The 12,925-nt window shown below is 41.2% G+C and overlaps 1 protein-coding gene across 4 annotated transcripts in view; it reads left to right on the forward strand.

The window, feature by feature from the left end:
• The window catches only part of CHL1 (cell adhesion molecule L1 like), a 232,825-nt gene that overhangs the window by 177,870 nt on the left and 42,030 nt on the right, over positions 1 to 12,925 (forward strand). For all 4 annotated transcript variants that reach the window (XM_055414340.2, XM_055414348.2, XM_055414345.2 and 1 more), the window contains 3 exons: positions 8,178 to 8,318; positions 8,976 to 9,087; positions 10,879 to 11,045. In XM_055414340.2, coding sequence (XP_055270315.2) covers positions 8,178 to 8,318; positions 8,976 to 9,087; positions 10,879 to 11,045 — 420 coding nt within the window. The remainder of the gene's footprint in view (positions 1 to 8,177; positions 8,319 to 8,975; positions 9,088 to 10,878; positions 11,046 to 12,925) is intronic.

The following is a 12,925-nucleotide window of genomic DNA, read 5'->3' on the forward strand; positions in this document are numbered from 1 at the left end:
ATTTAATTCCCCAACCAGAGATCGAACCTGGGCCCTTGGCAGTGAAAGATTGGAGTTGTAACCACCAGACTTCCAGGAAATTCCCTCTTAGCCACTATCTATGGGACCGCTAGGAAATTCCACCTTCAGTTTAGTTCAGTTGCTCAGTCATGTTAGACTCTTTGTGACTCTGGATTTCAGCATGTCAGGATTCCCTGTCCATCACCAACTCAGAGTTTACTCAAACTCATGTCCATCAAGTCATGATGCCATCCAACCGTCTCAGCCTCTGTCTCCCCTTCTTCTCCCGCCTTCAGTCTTTCCAGGATCCGGGGTTTTTTCCAGTGAGTTGGTTCTTTGCATCAGGTGGCCAAAGTATTGGAGTTTCAGCTTCAGCATCAGTCCTACCAATGAATGTTCAGGACTGATTCCCTTTAGGGTTGACATTTTGGATCTGCTTGCTGTCCAAGGGACTCTCAAGAGTCTTCTCCAATAACACAGTTCTAAACATCCATTCTTTGGCACTCTGCTATGTTTATAGTCCAACTCTCACATCCGTACATGACTACTGGAAAAACCAGTAGTCATGACTAGTACTTGACTAGATGGACCTCTGTTGGCAAAGTAATGTCTCTGCTTTTTAATACACTGTCTAGACTGGTCATAACTTTTGACCAAAGAAGGAAACATCTTTTAATTTCATGGCTGAAGTCACCATCTGCAGTGATTTTGGAGCCAAAAAAATAAAGCTGCCATGATTTCCATTGTTTCCCCATCTATTTGCCATGAAGTGATGGGATGCCATCATCTTAGTTTTCTGAATGTTGAGTTTTAAGCCAACTTTTTCACTCTTCTCTTTCACTTTCATCAAGAGGCTCTTTAGTTCTTCTTTGCTTTCTGCCATAAGGTGGTGTCATCTGCATATCTGAGGTTATTGATATTTCTCCCTGAAATCTTGATTCCAGATTGGGCTTCACCAGCCCGGCATTTTGCATGATGTACTCTGCATATAAGTTAAATAAGGGTGACATACAGCCTTGACATACTCCTTTCCTGATTTGTAACCAGTCTGTTGTTCCATGTCCAGTTCTAACTGTTGCTTCCTGACCTGCATACAGGTTTCTCAGGAGGCAGGTCAGGTGGTCTTGGTATTCCCATCTCTTGAAGCTTTTTCCACAGTTCATTGTGATTCACAACAATCAAAGGCTTTGGAGTAGTCAATAAAGCAGAAGTAGATGTTTTTCTGGAACTCTCTTGCTTTTACGATGATCCAGCAGATGTTGGCAATTTTATCTCTGGTTCCTCTGCCTTTTCTAAACTCAGATTGAACATCTGGAAGTTCACAGTTCACACTGTTGAAGCCTGGCTTGGAGAATTTCAAGCATTAGTTTGCTAGTGTATGAGATGAGTGCAGTTGCGCGGTAGTTTGAACATTCTTTGACTTTGCCCTTTTTGGGGATTGGAATGAAAACTGACCTTTTCCAGTCCCATGGCCACTGCTGAGTTTTCCAAATTTGCTGGCATCAAAGTGCAGCGCTTTCACAGCATCATCTTTTAGGATTTGAATTAGCTTAACTGGAATTCCATCACCTCCACTAGCTTTGTTCATAGTGATGCTTCCTGAGGCCCACTTGACTTCACATTCCAGGATATCTGGCTCTAGGTGAGTGATCACACCATCGTGCTTATCTGGATCATGAAGATCTTTTTTGTATAGTACTTCTGTGTATTCTTGCCACCTTTTCTTAATATCTTCTGCTTCTGTTAGGTCCATACCATTTCTGTCCTTTATTGTGCCCGTCTTTGCATGAATGTTCCCTTGATCTCTCTAGTTTTCTTGAAGAGATTTCTAGTCTTTCCCATTCTGTTGTGTTTCTCTATTTCTTTACATTGGTCACTGAGGAAGGCTCTCTTATCTCTTCTTGCTATTCTTTGGAATTCTGCATTCAAATGAGTATATCTTTACTTTTCTCCTTTGCCTTTAGCTTCTCTTCTTTTCTCAGCTCTTTGTAAGGGCTCCTCAGACAACCATTTTGCCTTTTTGCATTTCTTTTTCTTGTGGATGGTCTTCATCCCTGCCTCCTGTGCAGTGTCACGAAACTCCTTCCATAGTTCTTCAGGCACTCTATCAGATCTAATCCCCTGAATCTATTTGTCACTTCCACTGTATAATCATAAGGGATTTTATTTAGGTCATACCTGGACGGTCTAGTGGTTTTCCCTGCTTTCTTCAATTTAAGTCTAAATTTGGCAATATAGAGTTCATGATCTGAGCCACAGTCAGCTCCCGGTCTTGTTTTTGCTGACTGTATAGAGCTTCTCCATCTTTGACTGCAAAGAATATAATCAATCTGATTTTGGTGTTGATCATCTAGTGATGTCCATGTGTAGAGTCTTCTCTTGTACTGTTGGAAGACAGTGTTTGCCATGACCAGTGTGTTCTCTTGGCAAAACCCTGTTAGCCTTTGACCTCCTTTGTTTTGTACTCCAAAAACAGGCCAAATTTGCCTGTTACTCCAGATGTCTCTTGACTTTTGCATTCTAGTCCCCTATAATAAAAAGGAAATATTTTTTGAGTGTTAGTTCTAGAAGGTCTTGTTGGTCTTCATGAAACTGTTCAGCTTCTTTAGCATTACTGGTCGGGGCATAGACTTGGATTACTGTGATACTGAATGGTTTGCCTTGGAAATGAACAGAGATCATTCTTTCCTTTTTGAGATTTCATCCAAGTACTGCATTTTGGACTCTTTTGTTGACTATGATGGCTACTCCATTTCTTCTAAGGGATTCTTGCCCACAGTAGTAGATATAATGGTCATCTGAGTTAAGTTCACCCATTCCAGTCCATTTTAGTTCACTGATTCCTAAAATGTTAGTGTTTACTCTGGCCACCTCCCATTTGACCACTTCCAATTTGCCTTGACTCATGGACCTAACATTCCAGGTTCCTATGCACTATTGCTCTTTACAGCATCAGATTTTACTTCCATCACCAGTCACATCCACAACTGGGTGGTGTTTTTGCTTTTGCTGCGTCTCTTCATTCTTTCTGGAGTTAGTTCTCCATTGATCTCCAGTAGCATATTGGGCACCTACCAACCTGGGGAGTTCATCTTTCAGTGTCCTATCTTTTTGCCTTTTCATACTGTTCATGGGGTTCTCAAGGCAAGAGTACTGAAGTGGTTTGCCATTGCCAAAATATTTGACCACGTTCCGTCAAGTATATAATACAGTTTATTAACTATTGTTGCTGTGCATTGTGTCTCCCTGACTCATTCATCTGATGATTGGAAGTTCATGCCTTGTTTACCTGCCTCGCCCATTTGGCCCTTCCCCTGTCCTCCAGGCTCTGGCAACCATTAACTGTTCTCTGTGTCTATGAACTTGTTTTGTGTTCTATATTTCACATTTAAGTGTGATCATACAGTATTTGTCTTTTTCTGACTTAGGTCACTTAGCATAATGCCCTCAGGGTCCATCCATGCTGTCATGAGTGACATGATTTTCTCATTTTTGTAGCTGAATAATATTCCATAGGGGCTTCCCTGGTAACTCAGCTGGTAAAGAATCTGCCTGCAATGCAGGAGACCCTGGTTCGATTCCTGGGTCAGGAAGATCCCCTGGAGAAGGGATAGGCTACCCACTCCAGTATTATTGAGCTTGCCTGGTGGCTCAGATGGTAAAGAATCCGCCTGCCATGTGGGAAACCTGGGTTCAAATCTGAGTTGGGAAGATCCCCTGAAGAAGAGAAAGGCTACCCACTCCAGTATTCTGGCCTGAAGAATTCCATGGACAGAGGAGCCTGGTAGGCTACAGTCCATGGCGTCACAAAGAGTCATACACGACTGAGTGACTTTCACTTTATAATATTCCATTATATGCATAATGGAATATATGTATATGCATATATATATATACACATATATATCACATTTTCTTTATCTATTCGTGTGTTGATGACACTTTTGCCCTCATTATTGTTATCCTCAATTGGAGGCTTTTTCCTCATCTCTCTAGAGAACAGAATAGGAAATGAAAAATAAGATTTCAGGTATATCTGAAGGAAGTGAAAACAGTTTTTGTTAATAAAGAATGTTAAGGACACTAAAAGAATGCAGAATCTCTGGAACATAAAATCATAAAATTTTATATTTGAATGGCACCTGGCTATATATGAAGAACATTCACATATTGCTTTGTCCCCAAATGAGCTTTTAAAGGACAATTATTCATATTTAGCATATCATTTCGTTCAATAATATTTATTGAATACCTTCATCTTAAGAGCCAAGCATTCGCCTTGTTGCTTGGGACATAGCAGTGAATAAAATGAACAATTCCTTTTCTCATAAATAGATATTCTGATGTGGAGAGATAGGCGATAGATAATCATATAGATGCGGCAAAGTGAGAACGAGCTGGGGCAGGGGGTGGATGCAAGAGAAGTCCAGAACCTAGAGTTGCTATCAGATTTTAGGATAATACCAATAAGACCCTTGTCATTATTTACCTTTGAGTAGAGATTTGAAAGAGGTGAGCGATGTAGACATGCCAGTACCAGTGAAAGAGCTTCCAGGATGGAGAAGTCAGTGAGTGTAGAGACCCGAGGTGTGTTTGGAGTGCTGAGGAAAAGCAGGGACCGCAGTGTAGCTAAGCTGAGTGAGTGAGGCCATGCTGAGAGCGACTAGTCTGGAGGTGCCGGGGCCATGTCTCATGTAAAGGGAAAGGTCCCAAAGGGACTCGGAATATTATTGTGAATCAGATATGCAGCTCTTGAAGTATTTAGAGCAGAATAGTGGCAGGTCTTTCTAATTTATTAAGAAAGACTTTTTCTGGTCTCTGAATGGAGAGGCAGTTGTAGGACTCCAAATAAGAGCTGCCTTAAAGATACTGGGCCCTTGGGCTAAGTTGGTGGTAGTAACGGTTAGGTTATGGATTTATGTCCACAGTTCAGCTCACAGGTTTGTTGGTGATAGCTGAAAATAAACTAACATGAGAGAGCATGGCTGAGCAGTGGCAGACCTGGAACCACAGCCTCATCCTCATCCTTGGAGCCCGTGCTCTGTGTTCTTTACACGGGTTTCCTTGTTCCCCGGCCAGCTGGTCATAACCATTTTTAATTGGGATGTCTGAGGACCGTGGGATTACTGACGGGTTTGGAATCTCTGTGAGCATCTATTTTTAGCAATTACTTATCCTTTATATGTAATGTTTTTAAATCAAAATGATTACTATTATTGATTGCAAACCTAACCTTCTTCAAATGCTTTTCATTCAATATTTCTGGCCCTGAAAGAGATTATTCTCCAGTTTGTAAATATGTCAAATGAGGCCCAGAGAGATTGCATTACATACTTGAGGAAACACCCCAAGTGAATTTAGAGCCATAAATGGAACTGAAATGAAAAAATACAGAGCTGAAGTTTCTCCCCCTATATTACATTTTTGCCCTTTGAACTGATCAAAGACAACCTGAGTCAGTTATTTATTTGTTAAATAACTTGAGTGTTTAGAATTCTGGGAGCTCCCAGTAGCCTATTTGCCACGAGTACTCCATAGTTTCTATACCTATCCCAGAAGGCAGTGTTGAGCAGTGTCTGTCACTCAAACATGAGGCCATTGTTTCATTTCTTCTTTTTGTAGTGCAGTGTCGACTCAGAATTTACCATGGGGCAGATGGTATAAAGAGAACTGAACAGGCTGAAGCTTTTAAAACTTGATGTAGAGTGGGAGACTGCAGAATGAGATCAGAGACTTGATTCTGTGTAGCCTTAAAAACTTCAAAGCACTACTCGTGATGATTCTTGACAGATACACTGTTCTACAGGACTCTATCAAATTTCTATTGTTGCTGTAACAAATGACACAAATTTAGTAGCTTAAAACAGTATACTTTTTTAAAAGTTTTATTTATTTTAATTGGAGGATAATTTACAATGTTGAGCTGGCGTCCGACATGCAGCAACATGAGTTGGCCACAGGCATATATGTGTCCCCTCCCTCCCGAACCCTTCTTCCACCTCCCCCCCAACCCATCCTCCAGGTTGTCACAGAGCACTGGATGTGGGTTCCCTGTGTCATACATCAAAATAACAGTATATGTTTATTACTTTACAATCCTGTTTGTTGGAAGTTCAATGCAGGTCTCCCTCGGCTGAAACCAAGGTGTGTTCGGTGCTGCAGTTCTTTCTGTGGGCAAGGGGAAACTTGTCTTTTCCAGCTGCTAGATCGTACCCACTTTCCTTCACTCACAGCCCCCTTCCTCCAGACTTCAAATCAGCAATGCTACATCTCTCTGATCATTTTTTCATAGTCACTTCTCCCTTTGGTTGGTCACAGCTGGGAAAGGTTCTCTGATTATAAAGAGCCATGTCATTCCATTGGGCTACCTTGGAGAATCCAGGAAAACTGTCCAATCTCAAGTGCTTGACCTTAGGCACATGTGCAAAGTTCCTTTTGCCACAAAATGTAAACTGTTCACAAGTTGTAGAGATGAGTCTGTGGCCATCTTTCAGGGGCTTATTATTCTGCCTACCCCAGGGACCTTCCAGGGATAAAATGCCACACAAAAAAACTGTTTTTCAGTCTTCCCAAAAAATGTTCCTTGACTGTCTCTATGATGGCTATTTTCAGGCACCAGGGACATAGTGATTGAAACTCTAGGGCACACAAGATCTTGCTCTCATGGAGCTCACAGTCAAGTGTAAAAATATATTCCTTTCTCACTCCCAGAGGGACAAATGATGCCTAAGAAAAAGCTTCTATTTTATTATTCAGTGTTTTCTATAACCCCATACTTAGTATAGTGAGGTTATTTTCTATAATAGAGACACCATGAGGAAAACAAAATACTGGAATATAACTGCTTCATACTGCTGTGTTGATTTCTGCTGTACAGTGAAGTGAGTCAGCCATGTGCATACATATATCCCATCCTTCTTGGGCCTCTCCCACCCATCTCACCCCCCTAGATCCTCATAAAGCACTGAGCTGAGCTTCCTCTGCTTTATGGCAGCTCCCCGCTAGCTGTCTGTCGCACGCATGGTGGTGTGTGTATGTCAGTCTCACTCTACCAGTCTGGCCCACCCTTCTCATCCATCCCCTGTCTACATGTATTATTTCTCTACAGCTACATCTGTATTCCCGTCTTGGAAATAAGTTCATCTGTACCATTTTTCTAGATTCCACATATATGCATTAGTATATGGTACTAGTTTTAGAAACTAATTAGATATATTACTAACTTTGAAATGTCATTTAAATGAAAAATTTTTACCATGTGTGCTCATTCAACATTCCTAGCTAATATAGTTTTTTCTTCCCACTGCTTCTTTCAGTGTACGAGCAAGACATGTGATTTGGCACATGGCCAGTTGCTGTGAGATGTGGTATTTTCTGAAATACAGTCCCCCTGGCCTGCTCAGCGGCCATGTTGGTGCTGATCTAGCAGGTTCTGAGCAGAGTTAATGAGATAGCACATGTGGCGTATCCAGCAGAGTTCCTTGGCCTTTAATTAAAGTAGCATAAATGTTAGATATTCTCATTTCCAAAAGATATTTCCAGAATTATACATGGATAACCAATGGGATAGGGATTTATTGCCAAGAAAGGAGAAAAAAGCTGGCCTGTGCTGTCAGGAGGAATTTATTCTTTCTGGGAAAGTGAAATACGTGAGCTATTTATCTGAAGTGGTTAAACAGCAAAGAAAGGCAATTGAAATGAATGGTGGAGATGGGAAATTGCAGAAGGGCAGGAAAGTGAAACAAAGGAACAACATGTCAAGGGGGAAAACAGCAGCTAGTATTGGTGGATTGGGGGATCCAGCTGTGTTGATCATCTGGTTATGCTGGGCAATAGCTGGGTCTCAATTTATAAGAGTAAGTGAGATTCAGTTCCCAGTGGGATTTCAGTGCTAAACTGAAAATCTGGAATCTTGTTGGTATGGAGAGACTTTGGGCTAGAGATCAACAGATATGTTGGCCATAAATACTCATTTGGAGAAAGACTGAAACTGCAGAAGGGCTTGAAAGAAAACTCCATGGTTCATGTTAAGAAATTCTTAAGACTTGGCTTTGATGAACTATTCACCCTAAACTGGTCTTAAAATATAAATACTGTGTGACACGTTTAATGAATGGCATATAAATATTTCAGGTTCTATTTTTTATCAAGCTGACATTTTTTTCCATCTCTTGTAGGAAATCCATTTTCTGGTGATGTCATCTCTCCTGGGGAAATCAGTTTTACCAACGTACAACCAAATCACACTGCTGTGTATCAGTGTGAAGCTTCAAATGTCCATGGCACAATCCTTGCCAATGCCAACATCGATGTTGTAGGTAAGCATGCGTGTGTGTTCAGTCACTTGAGTCAAATTCTACTCTTTGCAACCCTATGGACTATAGGAAAGCATACACAGAGCAAGCTGTCTGCTCTTACCTTCAGGAAAATGTTCAAGGTCATACTCACATGTCAACTGAATTCTCAGCATATGGAACATGGTGGAGGGAGTTCCCTGGTGGTCCAGTGTTGGGACTCAGCACCTTCACTGCCATGACCCCTAGTTCCATTCTTAGTCAAGAAACCAAGACCCTGCAAACCGTGCAGCATAGCCAAAATAAAAAGGTGGTGGGGGAGGGTGGAGGGGATCAAAGTACCTTTTGCCTTACATTTGAGTATTAGACCCCATACCAAACTTCCAGAAAGGTACTGCATTGGGATACTTCCTAATTCAGGAATGTATGCTGTGAATGGAGAAGGAAATGGCCACCCACTCCAGTATTCTTGCCTGGAAAATCCCATAGACAGAGGAGCCTGATGGGCTACAGTCCATGAGGTCGCAAAGAATCAAATCCAATAGCGACTAAACAATAATGCTGTGATACTCAGCTGTTTTCCACTTTTATTAATATGACTAGGATATTGAAAAGAATGAACTTTCTTGTATTATTTCTTACACAAAAGTTTAAACTTGTATTTATATTACTTTCACATAGATGTTCGTCCATTGATACAAACGGCAGATGAAGAAAATTATGCTACGGTGGTTGGATACAGTGCTTTCTTACAGTGTGAGTTCTTTGCTTCACCGGAGGCAATAGTGTCCTGGTAAGCTGTTACACAGTTTCTTAAGAGAACATCAGTTGTAGATTTCCCATGTTCCTCCATCCATCGTTTGACAGGCTGCGTTGTGTCAGTGTTATTACATGTAGCAAGTGCCTCTGAGAAATAAAGTAGCAAACTTACTCTCCTACCTCTCCTGGAACTATTGATTAGATCTGGATTCTCCCACATGGGGAAATATGGAGAGCCATTTTTGCTTAGAAAGGAAAGCAAAGCATTGACGCAATGATGAAGACAATTTTACGAGTAGATTTAGGTCTTCATTATGAGTGTATCTAAGTCATGCATTGTTGTTTTGTTTTGGATATTATCTACATTATTATTAAACTTGCATTTCATTACAAATGCCTATGTTTAAAACATTTTCAACAAGTATTTTGAATTTTAGTTTCAGTTTATAGGTTGGGATAGTAACTCCAGACACATCGTTGTGTTGATCTACCACATTTTTTCCTTCTCTAGGAAAACTTGCTTAAATGGATCTTAAATAATTTTCCCCAGTGCTCTGCAGGGCTGAGATTAGAGTGAGGTGAGCAGGGCAATGTCATACAGCTTATAGGACCAGGTTCTGTCTGTATTTAAAATGTGGCTATTTTGTTCATTGTGGATTATTTTTTTTTTTGCGTTATTTTTGATTTGTGCAAATATCTCATTAAAATATTACGTACCTTGGGAATTCCCTGGTGGTCCAGTGGTTTTTCCAAAGACAGGGAATCCCTGTCTTTGCCTTCCAAGACAGGGGGTGCAGATTTGATCTGTGGTCAGGGAAACAAAATCCCACATGTCCTGCAGCCAAAAAACCGAAACATTAAACAGAAGCAATGTTGTAACAAATTCAATTAAGACTTTAGAAATGGTCCACATCAAAAACAAAAGGAAAAATACTTTGAAAAAAAGTATTTATCTGGATTACTGCGATTGGGGGAGGGGATGGGCAACGCTTAAATTTTGTCTCTCAGGCAAGTGCCTCTCTTCCTCACTCGAGTCCCAACCCTCTAACATTGCATGTGAGCAGCAGGCAGAATTTGTCCTTCGTCTGTTTTCTCTCCAGCAGCCTCTTACTGTGAAATGTAGAAGGTGAATCAAGTTGTGGCAGAAAAAAGCTTGGCAAATGGATGAATGTTGGAGAAAATGACTTTGGGTTGATAAGGGTAAATGTAATCCATGTCCACAGGATAGGGAAGACTTCCTGGCCTATAATATTTCTGAATGACCAATGTTCCCTCCGGACAGCTCGAGGTTCAGAAGGTTCATTATCTCTTTCAATTACTAGCTTTCCCATTTAGTACCCCGCAGCAATGATTAACTAAAGAGTTCACCATCAATAAGGCAGAAGCAATTTATTAAACTCTGAGGACAGATGCAAAGTGGTACCGAGAGCTATTATAAATACAGCAGAGGCACAGAGCTCAGACCCAAATTTCCTCCAGTTACAGTCTATTCGGGCAGGTAAAATATGCACCTATCACCTATTAAAAAAAAATTGTAAGGACTTCCCTGGTGGTCCAGTGGTTGAGATCTGCATTCCCAATGCAGGGGGCCTGGGTTCAATGCTTGCTCAGGGAACTAGATCCTATCTGCCACAACTAAGACCCAGCAACCCAGTGCAACCAAATACATAATATTTTAAAGAATTGTTAAGTGTAATGGAAAATTTCCTAAGGTTTGCTAAGTTTGTGAAGAAGGGATAAGATTGAATGACACCAGTGGCCAGTTTGAAAAAAAAGATACGATTTAATCATAACCAAAATTGATTCATGCTTTCTATGTCCATAGGCAGAAAGTGGAAGAAGCAAAACCTCTCGGCGGTAGAAGGTATCATGTCCATGAGAATGGCACGTTACAGATCACCGAGACCACAGAAGAAGATGCTGGTTCCTACTCTTGTTGGGTAGAAAATGCTAAAGGAAAAACAGCAGTCACAGCCAATCTGGATATCAGAAGTAATTTTATTTTGATTTTACTTTGCGTAAACTGTCACACGGCTTCAGTTTTCCATTTTCCCTAGATCAGATTTCATCTAAAAGACCATCACAAGAATTAGAGGCTATGTCAGTGATGTGTCCCTAGCTTTATACAATTATAAGAGAGAGCTAGGTGTTCTTGGTGATGGATGACCAGCAACACTTTAAAATCCCCTATTTTGGTATATTTCTGTAACTGTTTTATTTCAATAACCAACTCAATAAAATGTCATCAGTATTCAATTCTTAGAACTAAAAATTTCACAAATAAATTCATAAGGAATCTGTTTTATAAAGACTAGGGCATGACAGAATGGCAAGGGTTTTCATCCTGTTTTTAAATCATAAACAGCTTTGTGTTTTTTTCTCTTGTCCAAGCAGCCTATTTTATTTCTAAGTGCTCACAAAAGTTAAGTATGTGCCAAAATATATCAGTGTCCTAAAGGGAAGCATCTCTGCAGCTAGACTCAGGGTAATTGGAACCCAGACCCTCACAAGCATCATCAATATTTTGATTTTAAAATTGCTCAGAAAACCCTTTTCAGGAAAACACAGAGAATGGTGGCTCAGTGGTAAAGAATCTGCCTGCCAGTGTAGGAGACACAGGAGACGTGGGTTTGATCCCTGAGTTGGGAAGATCCCCGGGAAGTAGAAATGGCAAACCAGTACAGTATTCTTGCCTGGAGAATTCCATGGAGAGAGGAACCTGGCAGGCTGCAATCCACGGGGTCGCAAAGAGTCAGACACGACTGAGCTCGCACATACGTGCGTATAGTAAATATAGGGAGGACTTGTGTTTCTTGTGGCAGGTCACTGTCATGACCAGCTACTACCTCTACTTAGGTGACAGGGTGCATGTTTGTGTAATCATCTGTGTTAAGTGTTACCTGAGCATTTCTCTCTCTCATGCACACTCCTTTCCTTTTCTTATTCTGTCATTGCTTCTTTGCTGTCTTATATTTTCTTACCTTTTCATTTTGTATTTTGTTTTCTATTTATTATAGCCGATTAACAATGTTGTTATAATTTCAGATGAACAGTGGAGGGTGTGAGCCATACATATACATGTATCCATTCTCCTCCAAATTCCCTCCCATCCAGACTGCCATATAACATTGAGCAGAGTTCCCTGTGCTGTACAGTTCAGTTCAGTTCAGTCACTCAGTCGTGTCCGACTCTCCGCGACCCCATGAATCACAGCACGCCAGGCCTCCCTGTCCATCACCAACTCCCGGAGTACACTCAAACTCATGTCCACAGAGTCGGTGATGCCATCCAGCCATCTCATTCTCCGTCATCCCCTTCTCCTCCCGCCCCCAACCTTTCCCAGCATCAGAGTCTTTTCCAGTGAGTCAACTCGTCGCATGAGGTGGCCAAAGTATTGCAGTTTCAGCTTTAGCATCAGTCCCTCCAATGAACACCCAGGATTGATCTCCTTTAGAATGGACTGGTTGGATCTCCTTGCAGTATAAGGGACTCTCAAGAGTCTTCTCCAACACCACAGTTCAAAAGCATCGATTCTTCGGCGATCAGCTTTCTTCACAGTCCAACTCTCACATCCATCCATGACCACGGGAAAAACCATTGCCTTGACTAGACAGACCTTGGTTGGCAAAGTAATGTCTCTGCTTTTTAATATACTATCAAGGTTGGTCATAACTTTCCTTCCAAGGAGCAAGCGTCTTTTAATTTCATGGCTGCAGTCAGCATCTGCAGTGATTTTGGAGCCCAAAAAAACAAAGTCTGACACTGTTTCCACTGTTTTTCCATCTATTTCCCATGAAGTGATGGGACCAGATGCCATGATCTTTGTTTTCTGAATGTTGAGCTTCAAGCCAACCTTTTCACTCTCCTCTTTC

The sequence above is a fragment of the Moschus berezovskii genome, chromosome 24, assembly GCF_049115385.1.
Source record: "Moschus berezovskii isolate FMDL1 chromosome 24, NW_MosBer_1.0, whole genome shotgun sequence".
NCBI classification, from domain to species: domain Eukaryota; kingdom Metazoa; phylum Chordata; class Mammalia; order Artiodactyla; family Moschidae; genus Moschus; species Moschus berezovskii.